The following is a 12334-nucleotide window of genomic DNA, read 5'->3' as shown; positions in this document are numbered from 1 at the left end:
AGGACGTCCCAAAGCGCTTCACAGAACACACTGTAAAGTGAATTGACTGTATATTTGTGGGCGAACGCGGCAGCCAATTGCGCACAGCAATGTCCCACAAACAGTCGTAGATTGAAAATGACCAATTTTATTATTGTTTTTTTTTGGTTTTTGGAGGGATTATTATTAGGCTCTGTGTGGAGTAAGGAAACTTGCCCAAGGTTTCGCCCTCTGCCTGGAACTCAGGTCTCTCACTTGCAAAGCGAGTGCTCTAACCACTGAGCTACAGGACTCCATGAATGATCTTCAGCTGGTGGAGGGAAGAGTTAGCAAGCAGAGAACTAGAGTAATGGAATCTGAATAAAAGTATTCATCAGGGTGGTGGCCCGAGGGGAGAGGCAGTGGCAGAGGCCGGCAACGTTGTGGGGGAAGGCGGAACGGGTCATGGCAGGGATGTGGGGTTTAAAGGACAGTTGAGAGTCAACCAGGACACTGAGGTTCCATGCTGGCTCAGTGAGCTGGAGTGGGTATCCATTTAATGGATCAAACCCCCGATGGTTTATGTGTGTCCTGCTCAGTAACGCATCATGGGTTGTGTTTATCCGCTAAGCCATTGAACTAGTGTTTTTTCCTTTACCCACCTCCCCCCGGCCACACCCCAGCCAGAGACGTTCACACTTTACATGTTCATTCACACTTTCCATTGAACAATGAGCGGTTGCTGAGCTATTCCGGGTTCAAGGAATATTCACAGCCTGGTCATCCTTGAAGACTGGGATCTTCTGGAATTCGTTCTGGGGCTTGTGGAAGGCCTGGGCTAGGATGTGATCAGCTGCCGCATTGAAATAATCATCCATGTCCAAGGTCTCCAGCTACAAGAGAGACAAGAGAGCTTTGGGTGAAAAAGACTCTTCGGGAGAAGAAGACCCATTTTGAGCTCATCCATCACTGTTCTCTCAACCACTCTTCCTTCAACCACTTGTCCCTCAACCTATCCTTCCTGGTGACCCTTTAGTTACTCTCCTGATAAAGAAATACTTCTTGATTCCTTCTCCTGAAATTGCCTTTTGAAAGCTGTGCTCGTTAATAATAATACAGTAATAATAATCCTTGCATTTAATCGTTGAGACGCCTCAAAGTGCCTCACTCATACTGTAAAGTGGAGTGACTGTGTATTTTATGGGCGAAACGAGGCAGCCAATTGCACACAGCAGTCATGGAGGGAGTGACCAATTGTTTTCGTTTTTTGGAGGGGGATTATTACCCGAGGAAAGTGACTAAAAACCGTATTCCTACTTACTGCTAGGTAAACAGAGCCATGTGTTAATCCTTCACTACCTCCATCCTCTGCGTCCTCAAGCCTTCTCCACCCTCCGCCCTCCTCTCCACCACACCCTTTGCGACCTCCACCCAACCTCAGCCCTCCGCCACATCCTCTGGTCTCACCAGGAGTGTGGAGTCCTCACCTGGTCTCCAGTGGTGAAGCCGAGAATCAGCAGGAGATCCTCGGTACACGAGCTCTGGATGTAATGCTGGGTCCCAATGGGGAAGAAGAAGACATCACCGACGTTTATCTGGAAATCCGTGACTGAGGTCCCAATTATTCCCACCTAGAAAGGAGAGCCTGAAATAAGGTCAGAGTATTCGGATGGGAGGGGAGAGAAACGGGTGGATGGGGGCTGGGTGAAGAGGCTGAACCCTTAAAAAAGGAGGTCTCATCATCAACTCAGGGCAACAGGTGATGTTTAGCAAAGGAATGTCTGAATCGAACAAGCCCTCTGTGACGGTCTCTGGTCCAGTTCCTGAGCCAGGTGAGTCCACAGTAATCCAGGGCACTGCTGATGATAGCACAGCCCGGCCTGGCTCATTGGTAGGACCTGAAAGGAAAGATCAATCACTGGGAGCAGGGAATCCTGACGTAGAATGGGGGTGGGGGGTAAATATTCAGCAAGGAAGTATATACGCAGGAGCTATTTCCTTTATTGGCTTGGGTAATCTTACAAATCGCTACAGTTAACTAATCTTGTCCAGATGGCAAAGTGTCAAGATTGTTCAAAGAGGAATTGATTAGGATTGGAAGACTGGCTCCATTCAGACAGATAATGAGGCGCAAGTTCATTACACAAGTAGCTGCCAAGGCCGGATGCATAGTATTATTCAGAAGGCAGTTAGTTATTTATGTTTGCTTTTGATACAACGTCTTTAATGGCAGGGCGATGTCGCAAAGTGTTTCACCAGGTTTATCGTTAAAGGGTGGTGACTGTAGGTTTTTGTGGGCAAAATGCGGCAGCTTATCCACAATAATAATCCTTGTGTTTGATATAGCACATCATACGGTAGTCTCAAAGCGCTTCACAGAATATACTATACAGTGAATTGACTGTATTTTTCATGCGAGAAGCGACAGCCAATTGTACACAGCAGTGTCATACAAACAGTCGTTGATTGAGTGACCTATTTTTTTGAAGGGATTATTACCCCCCGGAAAGATTATGACCTGCCGATCGACTAACAAGCGGGTTCCTAGCCTACGTACTGCTAGGAAAACAGAGGCGTGTGGAGTAAGGAGTAAGGAAGTTTGCCCAAGGTTTCTTTCTCCCAATGTCTTGCCCAATAATTCCCCCAAACAAAATTTGGTCACTCACTCCATGAGTGTTTGTGGGACACTGCTGTGTGCAAACTGGCTGATGAATTTGGCTCGCAAAATATACAGTCAATTTACTTTACAATGTATCCTGTAAAGCGCTTTGAGTCATCTTGACGACGTGATAAGGCGCTATATTAAACGATTATTATTATGCCAAATTGATGTTAGAATATTGATTAAACAATAGTTAGAGTAGTGCGTGTAGTTATGGTGGCCATACTACAGGAGGGCTTTATAGCATCGGTGAGAAGGCAGAGTGGTTTCTCGAAGGTGAGTGGAGTGAGGTGCAGAAATGGTCTAACCCTGACCTCACTTGCACTGTGGGGGGTTTGGGAAGGTTCTGAGTGTAACCAGAAAGACTGAGTATCCCCCGGTGTCCTGGCCAACAATAATAATCATAATAATCGTTGTTTTTGATACAAGCGCCTTATCACTTCTTCGAGAAGCCTCAAAGCGCTTCACGGGATATACTGTAAAGTGAATCGACTGTATTTTGTGGGCGAAATGCGGTACAACTACAACTACAACAACAAGATTTCATTTATAGAGCGCCTTTCATGTCGGGAGGACGTCCCAAGGTGCTGGACAGTTGGGTCAGGACCCGAGCAGGGGGGAAATGGTCAGGGTGAGGGGAGGGAAGGGAGGGAGCGAGGAGGGGTTAGAGAGTCGAGAGGGGAGCTGAAGGCACGGTTGAAGAGAAACGGTTGAAGGCACGGTTGAAGGTAGCCAATTGTGCACAGCAGCATCCCACAAACGGTCTTAGATTGAGTGACCAAATTATTATTAGTATTGGGTTTTACTTGCCCAACATTTCGCCCTGCCGGGAATCGAACCCAGTTCCTCTCGTTTGCGAGGCGAGTACTCTAACCACTAAGCTACAGGACTCCAATCTCCCCAGATCAATGGCAAGACATACGGTTTTAGCTGGTTAGACTCCAGCAGTTACCGCAACCCACACTCTGGGGTCCCCAATCCTTGGCTTTTGCCAACCTGCGCCTAACACTTTCCGGAATTGGATAAGCAGAATGAGTCCCTCCAGGAAGAAAGAGGGCATTGTATTCCAGCAATGTATCTCTGGGATTTCCATGTGTAGGTGGGATGTTTGGTTTGAAGACCCTTAAACACAGTGCTGGGTTTCCGCGTGTGTCAGACACCCGGCCGACCCAAAAAGAATTGCTTAGATGCCAGAGAGCGACTGGGGACGTCGGAGAGTTCATGATTGTCGGAGTTGATTGGGAATAATGGGAATAGTGTCCGGAAATGTGGAGAGTTACCTGTCCACAGCCACTGACCACGTAGCCCATCTCGTTAGCGTTGAAGTGGAAGTGCGGCTGCCGCAGGCCGTTGCTGTAAATCCGTAGCGTGCCCATTGTCAGGGTGTCTGCGTGCTGTGGAGAGAAGGTCGGGGTTTGGTCACCAACTCAAGCACAAGCAAATCCCCAATGGCAAACAACAACAGCAACAATAATAATCCTTGTATGTGATACAGCGCCTGATCACATCACTGAGACGTCTCAAAGCGCTTCACAGAATATACTGTAAAGTGAATTGATTGTGTGTTTGTGGGCGAAACGCGGAAGCCAATTGCGCACAGCAGCGTCCCACAAACAGTCGGGGATTGAGGGACCAAATTATTATTATTTAATAACAGCAAAATTACTTCTACCCCAACCCCAAGCTCGGGTGCACATCCTTAGCTGTCCAGCACCTTGGGAGGTCCTCCCGACTTGAAAGGCACTACACAAACATAATTTGTTGTGCTTGCTGTTCATGTCGTAAGGACGTCCCAAGGCGCTGGACAGTTAGAGACTTGCACCCAAATTGGGGGTTGGAATCAATAGGGTTGGCGGTAGGGGGTGGGGTTCGAAGGTGGCAGAAAAAGCACGATCAAAGAAGAAAGTCTTGAGATAGACCTTGAAAGAGCCAAGGGAGGGGGCAAGCGTGCGATGGAGTTCCAGAGGGCTGGGGCAGAAAATCTGAAGGACTGACCACCAATGGTTGGGGTGGGCAGGGTGGGGGACATGAAGCAGGAACACGTCTATGATATAGCTGGCTGGCCACCTGAGCTGGGGTGGGGGGGGGGGGGCTGGTGTAAGAGAAGGGGAGTTTTTTTTGGTCAGCCGGGTGACTGACACAAACCCATCACCGTTGCTTAAGAGCATCCAAACCCAACTGAGAATTCCCTGCATCCCACCTACACATGGAAATCCCAGAGATAGATTGTTGGAATGAAATGCGCTCTCTCTCTCTCTCTCTCTCTCTCCTGGGGGGGGGAGGCATCCTGCTTACCTAATTCCGGAGAGTATTAGGCACAGGTTGGCAAGAGCCAAGGCTTGGGGGGAGCCCAGGGTGTGTGTTGGGGTAACTGCTGGAGTCTCACCAACTCGGACCGCAAAACTTGCCATTGACGCAAGGGAGTGAGGCAGGAGAAGATGGGAGAGATGAGGCCGGCGCTGGGGGCTGCGGTGGGGGGTATAGGTGAGGGTGGGGACCCTGAGGGAAGGTACCTCGTGTACGGATTCACCGTAAATCTTCTCGTTCTCTGTCAGGTTTGTGGGCGAGCTCCGGTATCTCGCCCACTGGATAATCCCACCGGGATACACAAACTGTGTGGAGCCTGCGAATACCAGAGAGAGGGAGAGAGAGAGAGAGAGAGAGAACGTGAGAGAGAGTGAGACACACAGAGTGACCATATGTGTGAGAGAGAGAGAGAGAGAAAGAGAGAGACTATGTGTGAGTGAGAGAGAGGTTGTGAGAAAGTCTGAGAGACAGAGAGATAGAAAGACTGTATGAGACACAGACAAAGAGAGAGAGAGAGGGGGAGGGATTGCTTGTGTGAGAGATAGAGACAACTGATGTGCGACAGTAATGTTCCACAAACAGCAATGGAGCGAATGACCAAATTATTATCATGAATTTATTATTTCCCCAGAAAGTGATCTGCCTATTGACTATTAACCGGGTTCCCACTTACTGCTCGGTAAACAGAGGCGTGCGGAGTAAGGAAACTTACTTAAGGTTTCGCCTTGACTCGGGAATCGATCCCGGATCCTCTCACTTGTAAGGCGAGCACTCTAACCACTACGCTAAGGTATCTTCATGTGGGCTCACATCTAAGCTCTCAGTATCTCAGCAACTTGCATTTTCAGCATCCTTCATGCTGGGCAGTGTTACTGGCTGCTTAACAGCGTTGGGGTCTGAGGAAGATCTTCAGAAACGATCCTGAAAGTAAGCCATTACCTGGAAGGTCGTAAAAGTATTTCCACACGATGGTGTCCGGCGACTGTACGTAACTGGCGTTGGTCACGAGGTCCTTCAGGTTGGCTGGGAGATTGATCCCTTGGTCCTCCTTTTGTTTGGAGAAGCTCCTAATGAACTTGACTCCTCCTTCCGGCTGTGCAGGAAAGATGAGATTAAACAACCCTGCGCCTAGTAACGTCTTACCATGTGATTTTCTACTGAGCGAAGTGTAAAGAAATCTTTCTTTGGACACAGTGCTTTTCGTATTGGGAGGCCATCTGAAAGCGCTCCACAGGAGTTTACTGTGAACTGTAATGACCGTGTGTTTTGTAAGGCCACACGTGATAAGGCGCTATGCAAGGATGCAAGGATTATTATTATTAATATTTAACCCAATTTGCACATTGCAACTTCCCGTAAACAGCCAGGGAGCAAGTGACCAATTTTTTTTTATTATCTGTGGGATTGTTGGCCAGGACACCAGGAGAAGTTCCTTTCTCTTTTCAGGTAATGTCATGGGATCTCTAACATACACCTGAACAAGCAGATATGGGATGTTCAGTTTTATATCTCATCAGACGGCCGGCAATACAGGACCAGTGTTTTGTCCTCAACCACCCACCCCCACCCCCGCCTTCTCTCCCCCCCCACTGGTTACCTTCAATGATCTGGAGGCGATGTCCTCAGGTGTGGAGAAAAATGTGTCATCGATGTCTAAGGTCAGCAGTTGTTCATGGGTCGTGAAGAAGAGGACAAAGACACAGTCCTCGTCACCCACGTTCTTCACCCAGTGAAGAGTGTTCTTCGGGAAGAAAAAGAGCTGCCCGGCTGTGATGTTGTACGTCGCCACTATGTTAGTCCCATCATCCACCACACCAATCCATGCCTTGCCCTACAGCAATAAAAACTAGGTCATTAGAATGGGGCAAGGAGTTATCCCACTCAGCTCCTGATAACCTTGCAAGCCAAAGCCCTAACAGGTATGGAGGTCCGAGCTGGAGAAGCAGTGGGAAATCTTGTCAGGCAGCGCTATCAACGGCAAGCTATGTGGTTTTATCTGGTCAGACTCCAGGGGTACACTCTGGGGTCCCCAAACCTTGGCTCTTGCCAACCTGGGCCTAATACTTTCCAGAATTAGGTAAGCAGGATGTGTCCCTCCAGGAGGAGAGAGCGCATTCCATTCCGACAATCTATCTCTGGGATTTCCACATGTAGGTGGGATGCAGGGAATTCTCAGCTTGGTTTGGATTCTCTTAAGCTACGGTGATAGGCTTCCACATGTGTCAGACACCCGGCTGACCAAAAAAATCTTTAGAATGGACACGGACCCTACCTCATTAAGGGGGAAACACAACAACAACAAGATTACATTTATATAGCGCCTTTCGCGTTGGGACGTCCCAGAGTACAGCATTTCAGACCCGAGCTGGGGTCAGGGGGGCAGAAAGGAGGGGAGGAGAAGGGGGGTTGACCGATGGCATGGTCAAAGAGGAGGGTCTTGAGGCAGGACTTGTAGGAAGCTAAGGAGGGGGCGAGGGGAGTGATTTGGGGATGGAATTCCAGAAGTTGGGGGCAGAGTGGCTGAAGGCTCTCCCACTAATGGTGGGGCGGGTGGATTGGGGGACGTAGAGTAGGTCAGAGCCGGCTGAGTGGAGGGAACTGGCGTGTCCGTAAGGGGTTTAGGGAGTCGCAGAGGTAGGATGGGGTGAGGCCATGGAGGGCTTTGTATGTGAGGACCAGGATCTTGAACTGGATCCTCTGAAGGATAGGGAGCCATTGGAGTCGGGCGAGAGTGGGAGAGATGAGGTCACGGAGTTTGGTGCGGGAGAGGAAACGGGCTGCAGAGTTCTGGATTATCTGCAGCCTGTGGAGGGAGGAGTTGGGAAGGCTGACAATAGCAATCATTGCATTTGATAAGGAGCCTAAGACGTTGCAAAGCTTTTTACAGTAATTATAGTAATATAATACTAATCCTTGCAGTTGACATACAACCTTATCGAGACGTCTCAAAACAATATACTGTAAAGCGGATTGACTGTATATTTTATGGGCAGCCATACGTGCAACAGCAGTGACTCACTTAATCGTGTTTTGACTGACCGAATCATTATTATTACTTTGAAGGGGTTATAACTCCTGATTAGCAATCCGCCAATCGATTAACAACTGAGTTCCTACTCACTGCGAGGTAAACAGAGGTGTGTGGAGTAAGGAAACTTGCCCAAGGTTTCGCCCTCTGCCTGGAATCAAACCCAGGTCCTCTCGCCTCGCGAGGCGAGTGCTCCAACAATACGCTACAGACGTTGCCATTTCATTTGACTTACAGTTTCATTTGACTTACCTGTTGCAAGTATCCATGTTCATTGGCATTAAAATGCCAGTGTGGGAGCCGGAGACCATTGCTTTTGATACGCAGGGTGCCGATGGTCATTTTAGACCGTCTTTCATTGATGCTTCGCCCAAACTGCATCGATATCTCATCCTCGTATGCGCTCGTGTCTTTGCGGTAACGTGCCCACTGAATGGCTCCACCGGGCAACTCGAAAACCTGGGCCACGGGACACAGATTATACCAGTCACAGAGGAGCAGAGCCAAAAACTGATTGCAATTAACATAGCGCCTTAGCACGTCATTGAGATGTTGAAGCATTTCAAAGGATTTACATTAAAGTATAGTAGCTGTGTATTTCATAATAAAAACAATTACTTTTTTTTATAGAAGCAACAAATTACATGTCTGTAGGCTGTCCCAAGCCACAACACCTCTGATCTCAAACCACTGATCTCAATAATATCAACAGTAATAATCCTAGCATTCGATATAGCACCTGATCACGTTATCAAGATGTCTCAAAGCGCTTCACAGAATATTCCTTGAAGTGAATTGACTTGTATTCTGTGGGCGAAATGTGGCAGCAAATTGCGCACAGTAGTGTGCCACAAACAGACGTGGAGTTGAGCGACCAAATTATATTTTTGGAAGGGATTATTACCCTTGGAAAGCAATCCACCAATCGACTAGCAATTGGATTCCTACCTACTGCTGGATAAACAGAGGCGTGTAGAGTAAGGAAACTTGGCTGAGGTTTGACCTTGCCCGGGAATCAAACCCGGGTCCTCTGGTTTGTGAGGCGGGCGCTCAAACCACTACGCTATGGGACTCCATCTATTTTGTAGGCAATCACAGCACACGATACCTTTGATTTGTCCAAGTGATTCAGGAAGCTGTATTTGATGTCCACCCTGCTATCCGTGGGGCTCTCGATCTCGATCTGGGGCTGCGAGGAGGACTGAGGGCGATACTCGGTGACGTACACGAGAGCCAGAATCAGAACTCCCACCGCGGTGGTGATAACGCTCGCCAGGAGACACAGCAGGAAAATCTTCAGCAGCGAAATGGGCTTTTTCTCCACCTGATCCGGAGAGAGTGAGCATGCATTAGGGCAGTTATTGGGCCGATAGCAACAACAACAACAACAACAACAACAACAAATTACGTTTGTATACCGCCTTTCACGTCAGGAGGACATCCCAAAGCGCTGGCACTCGCTGACCACTCTCAGCGTTCGTAAGATTATTCATGAATTATTAATATTAAGAATTATTAAGTATTACTCTAATTATTACCAGAGTGATTTAACTGCTCTGTGACACTAACTAGTGAGGGGTGCTACATAAATGCTAGTTGTTGTATTAATAATAATAATTAATTATTAATAATGGAGTTAATATTGTTATTCTCACATTATTAATAACAAAATATTAATAATAATAATCCTGCATTTGATATAGCGCCTTATCACACCAATGAGACGTCTCAAAGCGCTTTACAGAATATACTGTAAAGTGAATTGGGTGAAATGATGTTAAAATTATAATAATTGTAAATAGTAATTATAACAAGATCAGCCTCCTACAAAAAGTTGCTATTTTAGGAGGTTCAAACATATTAAGAAAAGTAACATACATTCCTATGGAACGTGGCAGTATTTTGCTCGGGCTGACTCTTCACTGACAACTGCTTAGAAACTTTCTCTACAGAGTGATTTATACCCTAACAACATAATAATTGTAATAATAATCCTTCCATTCAATATAATGGATTATCACACTGTTGAGATTTATCAAAGCGCTTCACAGAATATACTGTAAAGTGAATTTACTGTATATTGTGAGGGATAAACACGGCAGCCAATTGCGCACAGTGTCCCACAAACAGCCATGGATTGAGTGACCAATATTTTCTTTTTTTCAAGGAATTATTACCCTCAGAAAAGTGATCCGCCAATCGATTAACAACTAGGTTCCTACTTACTGCTAGGTGAACAGAGGCGTATGGAGTAAGGGAACTTGCCTAAGGGAATCAAACCTCTCGCTTGAGTAAGCTGTGTAATTATAACATTATTCCTGACATTTGATACGCCGTTTGTAAAAACGCTCGTGTCTATGTGGCGTTTACCCAGCTTCAAATGCTCTCTGTGTTTGGCCACAAGTTCACACACAGTCACTATACGTGATAGTGAGTCCCTATGAAGAAGCACTTGCCTTGAGACATTTAATGCTTTCGGGCATAACAAAATTACAATACAAAATACAATACAAGATGGTTGAAAGGCGATGATATTATTGATAACAATATTGTTATTGTTCATAGAATCTTACAGCACAGAAGGAGGCTATAATAATAATTATATTGTTATTATTTAGTTAGTATTAATACTACTAATAATATTATTATTTAATGATAATAATAATAATTATTTAGGCTATTTGGCCCATTTATGACTATTCAACTCTTTGAAAGAGCTATCCAACTATTCCCATACCCCCACTCTTAACCCATACCTCTGCATGTTTTTCCTTTTCAAAAAACATATCCAATTCCCTTTCAAAAGTTGGTATTGAATCTGATTCCACACCACCCTTTCAGGCAGTTCATTCCAGATCATTGCTGCGTAAAAACATTTCTCCTCATTTGCCCTCTGGTTCTTTTGCCAATAATCTTGTTAACAGTATTATTAATAACAACAACAACTTGCATTTATATAGCGCCCTTCATGCCAGGTATGGAGTGCTTATCAGTGGCAGAGTCTGATAGCAATATTATCCTTGATAATAAGCCTAAGTATTATTGATACAGGACATTATTATTGATAATCAGGATGTTATTATTGATAATCAGGACGTTATTATTGATAATCAGGACATCATTATTATTACGATTACTATGAGCAAAATATGATCTCAGTCGTTTATCTATCAAATAATGAGCTCCCAGACATGAACTACCTGTCCATAGCCCTTTTCCTTCTGTGTCTGAGGAGGTGACATCCTTTCCGCTGCCGAGTGTTCAAAGCCGTGATTCTCGTTTCCATTCATTTCTGCTTCAAATATTCTGAAAGGACAACCAGACCATAATAACAATACTTATCCTTGCATTTGATACAGCACCTAATCACATCATTGAGATGTCTTAAAGCACTTCATGGAATATGCTGTAAAGTGGAGTGACTGTGTATTTTGTGGGCGAAATGCGGCAGCCAATTGTGTACAGCAGTGTCCCGTAAACAGTCGTGCAGTGAGCAACTACAATTTTTTTTGGAGGAATTGTTACCGCTGGAGGGGTGTGGAATTAGGAAACTTGCTTAAGGTTTTGCCCTGTCTGGGAATCGAACCCGGGTCCTCTCGCTTGCGAGGCGAGCGTGCTAACCACTATCCTGGAGTCCTGTAGCTCAGTGGTTAGAGCACTCGCCTAAAGAGCGAGAGACCTGGGTTTGATTCTCAGCAAAGTTTCCTTACTCCTCATGCCTCTGCTAAGTAAGTAGGAATCTGGTTGTTAGTCAATTGGTGGATCGCACTTCTGGGGAATATAATCCCTCAAAAAAAAAACAATGATAAATTGGTCACTTCAATTCACGACTGTTTGTGGGACTTTGTTGTGCACAATTGGCTACCGCGTTTCGCCCACAAATACACAGTCAATTCACTTTCCAGTAAATTCTGTGAAGCGCTTTGAGACGTCTCGAAGACATGAAAAGCATTATATTAAATGCAAAGATTATTATTATTATTATTAAGCTACAGCGCTCCATTAATGATGAAAAACAACAGGGACAACTCGCGCAGATTGGCATCTTGGAGCACTGGCATAAGCAAATGGTACAAGCCACAAAGGCACAATGAACTTACTCTGTCTCTGACGACTGCGATTTGCACTTGGGAAGCAGATTTACCAGAATATCACATCTGGACAACCTCTGGGAGGTTTTATAGTCAAAGGGACCAGGAAACAATACTGTTAATTACTGTGAGCAAAAGATGGAGCAATTTATTAGGTGTGCTCAACCCGCACATAATCTAAAGGTCAATCGAAAAGCTGTCAGATAAGACAATGTATGTTATCAGTAGTGTGGAGGAAACCTCGGTTGTTTCACTCTGATGCCAAATTATCTTTGTTGGTAGGAGTCC

At 45.8% G+C, this 12334-nt stretch overlaps 1 protein-coding gene across 1 annotated transcript; it reads right to left on the bottom strand.

Annotated features, from left to right (window-relative positions):
• Positions 1-265: 265 nt before the first annotated feature.
• On the bottom strand, positions 266-12094 carry LOC103185496 (uncharacterized). Its single transcript, NM_001371833.1, is given in 10 exon segments — positions 266-851; positions 1446-1589; positions 3901-4014; positions 5134-5243; positions 5867-6020; positions 6525-6758; positions 8208-8414; positions 9064-9279; positions 11156-11261; positions 12056-12094. Coding segments are annotated over 9 exon segments (1404 nt in total). The 5' UTR covers positions 11246-11261; positions 12056-12094; the 3' UTR covers positions 266-716.
• Positions 12095-12334: the final 240 nt, after the last annotated feature.

This window comes from Callorhinchus milii, unplaced genomic scaffold, assembly GCF_018977255.1.
Source record: "Callorhinchus milii isolate IMCB2004 unplaced genomic scaffold, IMCB_Cmil_1.0 Scaffold1, whole genome shotgun sequence".
Taxonomy (NCBI): domain Eukaryota; kingdom Metazoa; phylum Chordata; class Chondrichthyes; order Chimaeriformes; family Callorhinchidae; genus Callorhinchus; species Callorhinchus milii.
The sequence above is the reverse complement of the archived record's forward strand: the minus strand, read 5'-3'. Positions and strand labels throughout refer to the sequence as shown.